At 39.4% G+C, this 14,631-nt stretch overlaps 1 protein-coding gene across 3 annotated transcripts in view; it reads left to right on the top strand.

Annotated features, from left to right (window-relative positions):
* The window catches only part of LOC108656514 (synaptic vesicle glycoprotein 2C), a 31,065-nt gene that overhangs the window by 13,613 nt on the left and 2,821 nt on the right, over nucleotides 1–14,631 (top strand). Inside the window, exons 1-3 of one of the 3 annotated variants that reach the window (XM_018108630.3) lie at nucleotides 5,106–5,294; nucleotides 13,192–13,369; nucleotides 13,449–14,130. In XM_018108630.3, the coding sequence (XP_017964119.1) occupies nucleotides 13,333–13,369; nucleotides 13,449–14,130 (719 nt within the window). In that variant the 5' untranslated portion in view covers nucleotides 5,106–5,294; nucleotides 13,192–13,332. Of the gene's footprint in view, nucleotides 1–5,105; nucleotides 5,295–9,517; nucleotides 10,139–13,191; nucleotides 13,370–13,448; nucleotides 14,131–14,631 lie in introns of those variants that run through there. The other 2 variants (XM_018108631.3, XM_089263096.1) reach the window with 2 other exon arrangements.

Here is a 14,631-nt window from a genome sequence, read left to right as displayed (position 1 = left end):
AACAACTAAGATATACAAAAATATTTAAGCATACACATAGATTTTATTATATGTAGAATCTATAATTCCAATCGAATTTCAGTAAACAAGAATCAAAATATAAAACATTTTGTAAAATATTCAGTACACAAATGCCATAAAATATTATGTTACTCCATTGTTCATGTTTAATAATTATAATAATCCATAATCCATATTAAGGAACATTATAATGCTGAGCATGCTGAAGAAGGAAACAACAATCTTATAATAATAATTATGCACAGAATTCAGATTCAATTTTCTTGAATTATCAATGCAATCATATTTGGATTTTTACTGAATAATGGGTATCTATTAGACGCATATAGTTATGCTGATCATTTTTTGCGTTGCGTTCTGTCTGACTGTCTCTCGGGCGCTTCGAACCTGTTACACACTTGATTTGAGTTTATCAACATTCCCAGTCTCAGTCTCAGTTTCAGTTTCAGTCTCAGTCCCAGTCTCAGAGTCACTCTCAGTCCCAGTTTCATTCCCGTTCCCAGTTCCATTCACAGCTCCAGTACCTCATACGGTCACTTAATTTGATACATACATATATGTATATGTATACATCGGCCCTATGCGACAATTGGCGCATAAAAATGCTCCAACGTTACATGCGATGGGGCTGTCGAAGGGTTCGTGGCTTGATTGACATCAGTTTCAACCAGTTGGCGCCGCATTTTGCAGCATGTGGAAATCTCTTGGGCTGGCAACGACCGGCTGACGCTAGGCTTTGCCGATGCTTTGGGAATTGATTTCTGCTTAAGCCCCACTGAATTAGTCATCGCGCGACCGAAAACGAATAACAACAACCGAATTGAGTCACAAATTGGCTGGCACGTTCGCTGCATTGACCGGAGACTGTCCGTGTCTGAGTCTTCACATACGAATGTATTCATACATATATTCCATTTTGCAGATACATACATATGTACATATATTCACGCTGGCATTCGTGAGCGTATTCATCTAGATTCGCCTTGTCTTTAATTGATATTGAGCATGCACGATTAATAGCGCAGTCTCAGTTTGATTGAGTTCACTTAAGAGCAGCTTCAGTTCCCAGTTGCCGGTTCCCATTTGTCGGTTCCAGTTCCAGTTTGCTATTTCCCCATTAATTTCCCTACGTCATTGCCATGCCTTAATTTGTTCTTGAGAGTGCACTCGGACTTGATGAATGCCCGATGAGTAATTGCAAAAGTCTGCAGTTCTAGTTCCAGCTAAAGTTCTAATTCTAGTTCTAGTTCCAGCTAAAGTTCCAGTTCTAGTTCTAGTTTAGTATGTCATTCGAAAATGTTTATCTATAAATTCACTGCAATATTTAACTTAATTTTTGTGTATGCTGCAGCAGCTCGAACAAGTTCTTTTGTCACCTATTGTAACTAGTTCATTATAGCATAAAAATATTCACTCAAAGCAATATTTACATAAATTATATTTCTAGTACTCTTGCCAAAAAAGAACTAGTTCATTTGGTAAATCATATACATATGTATACACTTAATTGTACATTTCAGTCTAGCCCCAATTATCCACTAAATATTCCACGAATCTTTATTTTTAAAATCGCAATTCAATTGAAAGCACTTATCAAGTACTTAAAACGGATTAGTTCTAAGTTCCAACTCCAGTTTACTCTTTACCAATGCCAAGCATGACGACGCACTTTGATACGCATGACGTTTGTGCGTCAATGTGTACCCGAATGTGAATAATAATGCTTTGCTTTATTGCTGGATTTGGGGCTATTATCACCTTGTGAACATTAAATGACAGATCATAAAACATCAGATAGACAATTCATCTCACATCTTCAGCTGCTGTCCGCTGTCCGCTGTCAATAAAGAGCTTGAGCGAGATAAGTATGTATGTATGTAAGTGCCCCAGCTGGGGGAATCCAAGATATGAATATGCTCAAGATCAGTAGACGATCAATTCCATTCGATGATCGATTCATCGAGGTATCGCTGCCTACTTTTCAGCTGACTGCGCAGGTAGCCGTCGCGACGGCCAGGGCTAGGGCTGCACGTGGCTTGCCGAACTCTCATTTAAATGCGTATACGTTGAGGAGATTTGCTTTAATTTTTATGCCAGCCAGCCAACGACGTCTGGACCATAACTCATCAGTGGCACAAGCCACAAAACAACATCAACAAAATATAAGCCGCAGCGTCATAAAACATATACGATCACAATTGTGTATATTGGACTGACGTCAGCCCTCAAGCTGGGGCCCCCATATAAAGTATACTACCCAGTATGTACAAGAATCTCGCAATATCTTGATCTATGCAAATATTGTACAACTTGTTAAGATCCAAAAAGGCGGAGATACCTCGAAAGTAATTCGGAAAATTTTGGTTGTCTCAGCTGCTGTTGCTGCTCCGAGTTTGTTGTTGACTCAAGGTCAGTCAGCAGCGGGAGAGGGAAGTTACGGTGTTGCGGCGTTGGGGTGTAATGGGTGTCAGTCAAAGGACACACCAGCTACGGCCCCCAGCACATACAATAGAATGCCCCGGTCACGAGGGCTGAGGTTGAGGTTGACAGCCACTGTCAGCTGCTCGACATTGCCGGGAAATGTTTGCCCTGGCGTTGACAGCTGACAGTGGATAAACATAAACAGCTCTCGGCTATTCCGAATCTTTCTTCCTCTGTTGCTCGCCCACCCCCGCTCCGCATTATTTATTGCACTGAACTTGAGTGAAATTCGTACACATTGCTTTTGTTTTCGGCTGGGACTGCAATGGAATGCATTTAATGAGCTCGAACAAGTTATGAACTTACGAAATTACATCGACTGATCTGCTGGGGGCCTATAAATATATACTTGGAATTTAAGAGTTATGATTTTACAGGAGTTGTTGAACTACTGCGAAATTCCTCGGTTCAAACTACTCCGAAATGCCTGCGCTTATACAAGTTGTGGATTTCCTAAAGGACTTTGTAGCTTATTCGGAATGTCAATCTTCTCCATAATCTGCACTACTCCGAAATTCCTTTTAGGATTGTTAAGACTACGCAATACCAAGTATTATTCGATTCGGACTAAATCATAACGCTCTGTAACATAATAGAGAATAATTTTTGTAATTTGGAAATTACTTAATAGCTAATCCTTTATTGTCTTGCTTATTCGGAATATGAAACCTTTGCTTTATTAGGAATTTTGTGTTTTTCCAATGCTAACAGTCCCAATATAGAAAGAAGCTCTACTGTGGGCCTATATCTAGTTTATGCCACTTAAATTCCTTTTGAAATCGTATTAAATCTATGTCTACTAAGTTTTACTTGGCTCTGACTACTCCGAAATGCTCTATGATCGAATTATCAATATGTAGCCAAGAGTCTTTTGCAGATGAATTCTTTAAGCCTTTCGTATGCTTACATATAATAACGAACAATAAAGAATCAATTTGAATACTACAATATTTATCAAGAGTTCATTTAGATTTGGTCTATGAAAAAACAGTCTCCCTTAATAGAGCTCCCAGACACATAGCTCTCACTAGCTGAGCCCAAATTCGAATTACAATTTGTCAACAACATTCTTTACGATTTTGAAAGTGAATTTGTTTTCATAGCGATTCAATCATACATATATTTATTTCCAGCATTCAGTTAGTTGGGTGAGACAGTTTTTGTTGTCTCTTTGCTGTCGCCAAAATGAAAAACATGCTGAGCGAGCATTCACATTCATATCCAGAGCATACTATTGAACTTGGACTGCTCGATTCCAATTCACACACACACACACACACACACACACACACGCTGAAATTTATGGAAACTTTTGGAATGAAAAAAAAAACAGAGGGAAATTTATGAAACAAGACAATTACGCAGATCTTTGCCGCCATAGGCCGCTTGACTTGGTCATGAACAGCGATCAGCACGCAAATATCGTCCGATGCAGAAACGCAAAAACAAAGCGCAAACACGGACACACTAGACTACAGCTGATGTATGCCGTGGAATAGGAATACATATACATATATCTAAATATAAATTTATATGTGCCCACAAACACACTTTGATATATTATATACGCCAGAGTATTTTCACCGGCTGAATCGCTTGCATTTTGGCAGATCATTTGAGCCCAACAACAACAAGTTAAGCCCAGAGCGAACCCAGTACAATTCAATACAAATATCTCATATAGATATTTTAACAAGCTCAAGCATGAGTAGAAAGCGAAAATCAATCAGATTCACCCCGGACAGTTCTGATGGAACAATTTGCAATTCCATTTGGAAAAGTTTCGAACAGATCTCGAGGTACTCTGCCCTCTCGGACTCGTAACGCATTGTAAACGAGATATATGTTGTTGCCAAAAGTTTCCAGCAATTTGTGAAGGTTTTACAATGTAAGATCCAGTGATCATTGTAAAACGTGTGGGCTTTATGGCTCTTACGAATTTGAATTCTGCGTAGATCATTGAGCAGTTACTCAATCCGCCGTCAGTCAGGACAAACAGCTTTATGTGCCTATAAAGATTATTTAATATGTACAGAGCTATTTCTGTCATGCCTGGATATAGTTGTTATGCTTGCCCCCCGCACGACGCCGTCCAGTCATCTGGCTGCAACCACAACACCCGCTCAACCACCCACCCACTCAGCCACTCAACCTCTCAAACACCCGCACCTGCCTTTGCCCTCGCCTTTGACTTTTTCCACACATCTTTTTTTTTTTGTGTTTTTTTGCCACTTTGCGCTAAATCTTTGTGGACAAGAGTCTGGGCCCGAGGAGATAAGCACGAGCCCCACTGATAAGCATCTGTAGAGAGATGCTTTCCGAACCGAGGCGAAGATGCTCTGACTGACGCTCGGCCCGATCCCGAGATGGCGTCAACAGAACTACGAGAAGAACGAGAGCAAAAAGATAGATAGAACGAGAGACAGAGAGAGAGTGAGTAAGAGAGAGAGAAAAAGCAAAGAGACTTTGACAGCAAACAAACATGGACGCGAGACGACGACGATGGAAGGGACGGAGCAGTGTGAATGGGAGCGGGAGCGGGAGAGAGAGAGCGGGACACTCACTCAAGGGAGGCGGCCAGCGATTATAAAAGCGTTGCCCGGGCGCCAAACTGAACGCATTGTCCAATCGCTTTTGGAGCTGCGTGGAGCTCTCCATTTAGTGATACCGTTAATTCGCTGAGTACCGTTCACGTGCTACGTATCCAGAACCAGGTCCGGAAGGCAGAAACAGCCATCGATTTGCGAACTCGACGACGACAACAACAGCTAAACAAACTCTTCAAGCAGTAGGTGCGTACCCACAGATCCCAATTCCTACCCAGGATAAAGGATACAAGCAAAGAAACAAATAAATATAAAATTATCTTAAAAAAGAAACTCATATAAACAATAAATTGTATAAACAATATTCGACTAATGCGACGCATCGTGCCATTAGGCAAGCCTCAATTTGTCACCATTTCATCACAGTTCCACAGAAATAAGGCTACTCAGTTCTTCTTTTTTTTTTCTAATTAGAAATATATATTTTTTTTTATTCTACTTTGAAAACCTCGAACCTCAGACTTGAATAAATTATGCGAAATAAATTGTCGACAAATGATTCGAAAAACAAAGTGAAAACGAAAACGAAATCGAAATCGAAATCGAAAACCGAAACGGAAGGATTGAAAATATGCTGAGACTTGTTGTAGAAAAACAACAAGAAAAGAAACAAGATAAATAACTGTAGAGTGAATGCATAGCCCAAATACAGTGATCGGTTATAGTTTATTAAGGATCGAGATCTAGATCTAGATCCTAGCGATCAGTGCCCAAGTATTTGTTCAGTTTGTAATTCAGCATGAGCTGAAGAAGCACTCCATTCAATTTCCATTCGCAATGATCGTGTGATTCACATCAGTAAAGTCGAAGATCGGATAGTGCTAAATTAGCTTATTAGCTTGTCTAACGAGCAGCAATTGCTCGGGGCGTTCAGTGATTAGTGTTAATTTGATGCATTTGTTTGAATGATCACCGATGATCGCTCATCAACGAGAATCCCACTACTAGATATCTTGCCTTAAGAAACACACACGCACACAAGTGAATATTCACTCTGAGGATCTAAATCTCTGAGCAACTTGTATCCATAGAACCATAGAACCTAAGCACGATCACGTGATCAGAGCACAGGATTGCACCAACAGTTTCTGCTGATCAAGAACTATGTGATATCGTTCTTCCCAGAGAGCGACTCTCTCTCTCTCTCTCCCTCTCCCTCTCTCTGTAGATCGCTGAGTCAGCATTGAGCCCCCTAGACCCGATCAAGCCAAGTGAGCTTTAGCTCGTTAGTCATGTTTTTATTTACTTAGGACTAAGAATCCACATAGCCCCTATCCAATGAAAATATTTCTGTTGTTTACTTAATAATTCTCGATTCGGCCAATTTCGAAAATCAATTTCCAATTTCGATTACGATTGGGATTTCGTTTTGGTTTGATTTTCGTTGGCGCGTTTCGTTTTCGCTTCGCGCATTGTTTTCAATTAAATCAACAATTAATTGAAATGTTTGCGCAGCAAAAAAAAAAAAAAAAACAATTGACAGAATAACGCTTTGCAGAAAAAGAAACAAAAGGGCGCATCGCCACGGGGCGTGGCTCAATTGAGAGGCGGCAAAGCCGACAGAAATAAGAATAACAACCAAGCAAAATAAACGAAAACCGATTCGAACAAGTTTTAGGCGAATATTTTGCTTATGAGCACGCATTTTAATTGTTGAACAACAACAACAGCAACAACAGCAATAGCAAAAGATACAAATACTAGAGTAGAGTCAAAGAGAGGCACAGCTACACAGATACAGATACATCTGCAGCCGCCGCTGTTTTTGTTTACAATTCATTTTGTTTCGTTGGATTTTTTTTTTTTTTTTTTAACTTTTACCGCGTCCAGCTGCATTAAGCAACGCCCCAAATTTCCATAGTTTCGCTTGCCATTTCTTTAAATTTATATAAAAATGAGCAATAACAATGATAATGCCCAATGCGCGCAATGCCACTCGCAGCAGAGACAACAACCTCAGCGAGTGCAGCAACCATTTGAAATTGAGATGAGCCCAGCAGACTGAATCATGAATCCATGGCACTTGACAACATGAATCATTATCAGATATATCTATAAGGCATAAAGAAAGAAAGCGAGTGGAAAAGAAGTCGATGTGTATCTAAGGATTCATTCGACGATCCCATTGCTTAGGTTAATGTTAAACATCCTAAACAACATACATAATGAGCTCTGTCTATAGAGATTGGTTGATCAAGCAAATGAATAAAAAATCATGGCATTCGGCACTCGGCAATTTAGATAAATATATAGTATATTTACGCGCTTCAAACTCTTTAAATCAATTGTTTTGATCTCACTGTTAAATGATCACAGTGAATCATTCATCTTTTTCACTTGACAACAGGCACGAAAGTCAGACAGATCTAGCAATATATAGCAGAAGATTTGAGAAGCATTTGCAACTCGATTCGAGCTTTGTTTGGAAAGAGTGTGCAATCGATCTATGTTTATCCAAGAGATTCGTTTTCCATTTCTGATTTGAATATTCTAAATTGAATTGTCAATCATGTGCACAGAACAAGGGAATATGTTGAGCTCTGCCGACAGGAGGCTTGACGAATGCTAATTAACGCAATTACGAGGCAAACAAAGCCAACGCAACTACAGTTAACAATAGCAGAGCTGACTACTGCACGTCTTTTCATCTGCTGGGCAGTGTGGAGTCTGGCCAAACAAAAGTGGCTTATGTAAGGCCAAGTCGGCTGATTATATAGTATCTGAGCTGTCGCCGCTGTCAATGGTCGTAGCCACAGCACGTTTTTACGGCCAGTGCCAGTGCAGCTGCTCCCACATAAATCTAATAAGTAAAAAATAGTAAAGCACGCGTGACTATTAAACATTAAACGTTTCTATGTATCTCGTAGCACACATTGACGTCACAGAGTTGAGATAGAGTCAGAAGAGCAAGAAGTAATGAAAGAAAAGAAGGAAAACTTTTTCGATGTGCTGAAATTATTTTCGTGATAATATTCAAAATATCGACGGCACAGCTGTTGCTCTCTGATTCATAAATAATGCTCAAAATAAATCGAAATCTTCTTACAAATTCATACACTTATATATTTAATGAATATTTAAGACGCAAGAATTATTTAATTATGCATTCAGGGAACTTTTGCTCGAGGGGGAGTTAACAACTTTGTTGTTCAGGCCTTAAGCCGTTATTATCAGCTCTCTGGTCACACTGAGTCACATGTTGAGCGCACACGATCGATTAAAAGTGCTTTATTTAATAATATATAATAATATAATACACATGGGCCTTACTATAGACAACAACAACAGCTGCAAAAATGTCGCTTCTAAATATGATTCTTTGATCAATTAAGCCCCTGCCACTTGCCGTTAATTGTTTCATGCACTTAATTCCCTTGAATCTAACATTTATATATAAATATATATAAGTACAAATAGATTTCTATGCGGTGCCGTTGCTGTCAGTCAACTCTCGCTCTTCCGTATTACGAGGGAGAGATCCTCTTTTCCTCTCTATGTATTAAGTTAATTTCTTATTGGTTTCCATTCAACTCCAGCATTTTTGTGCAGACCTTCCCCATCTGCATGTTCTCCTTATATGCCATGGCTTATCCGCTCTGTTGTCTCAGTTCAGCATATCCAGCTCCAGTCTCTCAATGGACTATAACAATTGCCCCACAGCATGCAATATCATCAATAACAAAAGAATGCAAAAATTCTACTGCTACCGCCCCCTTATTCAGATCTATAGTTATCTATGCATTCAGCATTACAAATTCAATTTACGCTCACATTTTGAATATTAATTAAAGCATTGTTAGTTTGTACATCTACATATGTATATAGGAGCTATGTATTCATTATGTGAATAGTTGTTTACTTTCCTAACATTTTCTCGAATAGTTAAGAGCTCAATATAGATGATCTGCAATATATTATGAAATATCTGCAATCTATTAAGTAAAGCTCTATTATTATAACTTCCCATATATACTTATATTCACATCCCATTAACTCAAATTCATGCTCATATTCATATTCATATTCATATTCATATTCATATTCATATTCATATTCTTATGCGTACTCATACTCATATTCACATGCACTGTCATATTTATATTTCATATTTATACTCATATTCATAGTCACACTTATACTCATAGTTCACACTCACATTTACATTCATCACATTCAAATAGAGCCATCGAATCGATGGCCCGTCCTTATCAGCGTCCGCTCACGCTGTTAACTAACACTGTTAGCGAAATGGCGCTGTTAAGTGCTGCTGCTGCTGTGTTTGCTCTGTTATGGCTTGCGTCTCTGTTATGGCTGGCATCGATGCGTGCAGCTCGCACGCTCAGATATTTTCGTTCGCTTTGTGCGACTATTTAAAAGCGCGCGCGTAACGCGTCTCAGATACTTTTCATTGTTTGGCGCGTTCGAACGTTGAAGCGGTCGAGCTCCCGTTAACCAAATACGAGCACCATAAACAAATAACAAATAACAAATTGATATATATATATATATATATTTAATTTTATATACAACAAATTAAGTAAATAAAACCGAGCGAAATTTTGTGAAATTCTTTTCCACTTTTTGTTTGTGCGATTTGTGAATAGATTGTCGAATTAAAGCTATTATACAGTTATTAATGATTTCGCAGGCAAAATCGAAGCTGTTGACCAATTCGATAGCAAGAACAAGAACTATAGCTAAAAATAACAAACAGTACAGCTGACAAATACAAACAACTGCAACAACAGCGGAATCAAAACAAATCCAAATTTCAAGCCAAATTGCATTAATTCTAAAGCTAAATTAAGTGACGAGTGCAGCGCGCAGATGAGCTAGGCAAAAAATAAATAAATAAACAAAACAACTACAGATCTAATCAGTTTCATAATCCAAAAAGTGAGAGAGAGCGAGAGAGCCAGAGAGTAAGAAAGAGAGAGCAAGGAAAGAAATAGAAACGCGCGAAAATCAACAAGTGCAACACGAACTTGAGAATTATTGAGTATCGAGAATTCTGAGCATTGCAACAACAGGTAAAAAAAAAAAAAACAAAAACAAAAACAAATACTAAATAAAAAATAAAATAAAAACAATAACAACGAATAAGAAATCAATTCCGAAATCAGCAGAACGTGACTTTGTGAATTAGCAAGTAATTCAGAATAGAAGAAAGCTGAAAAGAAACTATATCCACAACAAATTATTATGTGTGGGTATTATTATGCTAAGCACTGAATGATATGCATAAGCTTTATATATGAACAGTCATTATTTACTCGTAAATATTTTCATTAATTTATATAAACTCAAATTTGTTAAATTAATTTTTTATATTTTTGCCGTTTCTGAAAGTTCAAAAAAAAGAGTTCGCACAATATTTTTGACAATATTATGATAATATAAATATTATTAAATAAATATAAATTATTATAAAATAAAGCTAGCTATTTTGAGATCTTACAAACTCTAATTGCTCCACTTCAAATAGTTATTCTAACCAGATTTCGTAATTAGACAAACCCAATCAGACTTAAGGCTTCAATAACAGACGAAAGTTATGTTATTAAACTGTTATTACACTAGCTATTTCTCCGCGCTTGACTTCATCAAAGACTTATTCTTGAAATGTGCTCAAGCTTTACTTAGAGCTGGAAAAAATGCAAAACTGAATAACAAAAGACAACAAGAGCAACAACAACAACAACAACAGTAACAAAACTAACAACAAATTATGAACAAGAAAAAATATCAACGTGCAGCGCCATATAGAAGCTAGCTTTGCGCTCTCGGTCAACTTCATCCCATTTAGTTGACATTGTAGGCGATGCCAGACCGCGTCTCAGATTGATTTCAAACCGTGTCTATTCAGAGTGTGTGTGTGTGTGTGTGTGTGTGTGAGTCTGTCTCTCTCCTCTAACGAATAAACAACGCTAAGAGTTGATAATTGCACGAATGCGTTCATAAATAAATAAACTGGTAAATCATATTATTTCCATAATTTGTTTACATGTTTCTCTCTCTCTCTGACAGTAGCCCGCTCTCCCATCCTCCATCTCCTGCGTCTCCCTCTCACCTATGTGAATTTCTTTGTTTGTAATCAGACATAAATCGATTGGCGCTCATTACACTTTATGGGAGAACACTCGGAGCCACTGGGAGATCGGGTCAAGCTGGCACGAAGGCCATCATGCTGCATGTAAATCTGGTGAAGGGCATCCATTTGGCGGAAGCGTAGGCGGAGGTCAAAGCGATTAAAGCTTCTAGATAACGAGATTGTCCAGCATTATGAGCAGATGAGCCCCTCAATAGACCCAGCAATGCGATTGTTATTCAGCGAGAGGGTGTGGGTGTGTGAGAGAGAGAGAGAGAGATAGATAGATTATGTGTGAACAGAGGGGGGAACGTGCTGGAATTGAAACATGTTTTATTAGCGCGCGCGATTGGCATAATATGGAAATCAAAGTGAATTGCATAAAGTAATACATAATTAATTATATTTATTTGCAATGCACACGCTTGCTCTTCGGCTCGCTCTCCTTCCGTCTGATGCTCGTTATTCGAATCAGTTTTTGGTTACGGCTTTCTGTTCCTGTTCTCCTTCAATACATATGGCGACAGGCGTTTGCTGTGGTTGTTGTTGTTGTTGTCTTGGCAGGTTCAATGTAAAGCGAATTGATGTACATAATTGTTGCTACTTGTTGTTGCTGTTGTTCTTTTAATAAATATAAATCAAGTGAAAGATTGCTGCAGTGCGCGCAATAAATCATAAATTAAAACAACAACAATTGCGACTATCGGCAACAACAAAAGCTGACAAGTCACGCAACTGTCTTTCTGGCTGTCACTTTCACCGGCTACCGGTCACTGATCACCGATCACCGGTCACCGGTCAGTGGTCACCGGTCACTGTTTTGCTGCCAGGCAATCACCGGAAACGGCTTTGCATCCCACTTAGTATAGCAGAAATGGCTGCCCTTTAACAGCTCTGTTAACTCCTAGCGAATATTGGAATATTACACCAATTGGAGTAGCCGGACTGCAAATTCTATTTGCACTGTAGTGGGATAAAGAGCACAACAATAAATATCCAATTGGAGTACATTGCACACTGCTTGCTGTTGGCTAACATTAGTTGTCTTGGATGGAAATTCCAGCAACTGGACGTCCAATTCATGATTCGATACGGCTCGGTTCATCGGGCAGCAGTGCAACTAAGCAGCAATCAGTCCAGCATTCCAATTGGACTTTAACAGCGTCAGATGACATACTCTCGACTGGCATAACAGCAAGCGAGCTCATTATTAATATGCGTATTTATTTCTGTTTAGCTGTATTTGAATGCAATTATTAAATAGCAGCGAATGCGTATTTCGCTTTTATTTTCACCTTTAATAATCAAACAAGTTTCTGCGCTCGCCTTGAAGCGTCGCGGCTCAGCCTCTGCCGCTGCCGCTGCCGCTGTCGCTGCCGCTTAACAGAGCATATGATCAACGATCTACGATCAATGATCGCCGATCACAGATCGGCGATTAGCAGCACATTTTGTGAGCTATTTATATGGGGAGGCAGCAGCAATTACCCATTAATGAATGCAAAGCAATGGGTGGCTTAAGTTGTCATTTATTTCGTTATTGTTATTAATAATTTTTGTTTTTCTTGGTTTTGTTTTTGCACGCCTTTTACTCCTCTATTTTTGGGCATAATTTTTTATTAAACAATTAGGGCGAATGTTTTGGACTTGTTTGTGCCGTCAATTAGACGATCGGCGACCGCGTACAGGCGTCGATCAGAGATGCCAAAGGCACACACACACACATACAGCTGCTTCTGCTTGTATTTGTATTCCATTTATTCATTCACTTCAATTACACTTTAATGGGCTATTAATTTAAACGCCCAATTGAACGATCGGCCGATCGAGTATGGAGTCGATTGACCGCAGCGGTTAGAATAAAATTATTTTGAACAAAACACAAACGAAAATAAAAACACATATATATATATATTGTAGAGTATATTTAGTAGGGTATATCGATTTCATATAATATGCTTTAATAAAAATGATTTCCTTTTCATTTCTTTACAGATCACTAAAGGATCAAAACAAAACTCCTTTAATCGTACTTTACTGAGCCCGCACGCTCAATAGCTAACCGCACCAAAGGTCCGACTATTTCATTTCTTTTCGCTAAGCGCACAAAAACCAACAAAAAACTTGAACTATAGAATGGTAGAAGGTGATTCTGGTAAAAGTAAAAGCGAATGTGAGTAGAGAGAAACAGACATATGTACATATTGGTAGTTGCATCAGAGTACTTATCGAAGATCATTTTCTGTCTATAGCCTATAATGTAGAAGCTGGACTACAACCAAACTACAATCAGAATAACGCAGCCCACAATCCAAACAATTCACCAAGCCTAACTGGCTCGAACAGCAATTCAACGCATATTGATAACCGTGCGATCATCCAGCCGTACTCGTTGGGCACGGGCGCTAAGCAGCCGGAATATCAATTCGCTGCTGACAATCGCGGCTTTGAGCCGGAACCAAACACCAATGGCAAGCAGCAGGACGTAGAGCGCGTCGGCGCTGGCGGTGCCGGCGATAGCTCCGATGAGGATGCCAAGCATAAGACGCCGCTGCCGCCGCCAAACCGCCCGATAGTCGCCAACTTCGAGCGGGCCATCGAACTGTGCGAATATGGCAAATTCCACTACATACTGCTGGCCATCTGCGGCCTGGTCAGCACATCCGAGGAGATGGACGTCATATCCATGTCGTTCATCCTGCCATCGGCTGAGTGTGATTTGGATTTGGATACTGGAACGAAGGGATGGCTCAACTCGATCATTTTCATTGGCATGATGGTCGGCGCCTATTTCTGGGGCAGCATCGCCGACAGCTTTGGCCGCAAGAAGATCCTCATTGTCATCTCGTTCATGAATGCCCTCTGCATCGTTGCCTCGTCGTTTTCGCAATCCTATGGCTATTTCATGCTGTTTCGTTTTCTCAATGGCGCAGCGTAAGTAAACCGAACTCTATTCAATCTTTAGCAAGCAGTTGAGCTTTTAATAACATCCCACAACATAACGCATATGTTAACATAAGCCTTCACTTAACATTCCCATTGGCTGTAGCAAGCAGTTCACGAGCAATGCAGCTGTTCCAATTGGAAATCTTAAACAGTGCTTGTTATCATTTAATGCGGGAAGTTTCAGCACAAGCATGAGAGATATTTAATGATCTTGTCGTATTCGTGTTGTACATATGTATATGCAGTCCGATTTGCAGTTGATTCAGTGACACATGGCCAGCATGATCGAGGCGGGGTAGGCACGGGTGCTAGGCACTAGGTGCTAATTCAATTAACTATGTTATAAATAACAACAAAATATTTGAGCCGCAATATCGTGACTCTTTATGCTAATTGAGGCTCTGGTTGGCCAGTTGGCCACATCGCACAACCTATCGCATACATTATTATTATAGATATTATCATATTACAGGCAATGATAACAAAAAA

This window comes from Drosophila navojoa, chromosome X (assembly GCF_054131105.1).
Source record: "Drosophila navojoa isolate 15081-1374.11 chromosome X, UAZ_NAV_1.0, whole genome shotgun sequence".
Lineage (NCBI taxonomy): Eukaryota > Metazoa > Arthropoda > Insecta > Diptera > Drosophilidae > Drosophila > Drosophila navojoa.
The sequence above is the reverse complement of the archived record's forward strand: the minus strand, read 5'-3'. Positions and strand labels throughout refer to the sequence as shown.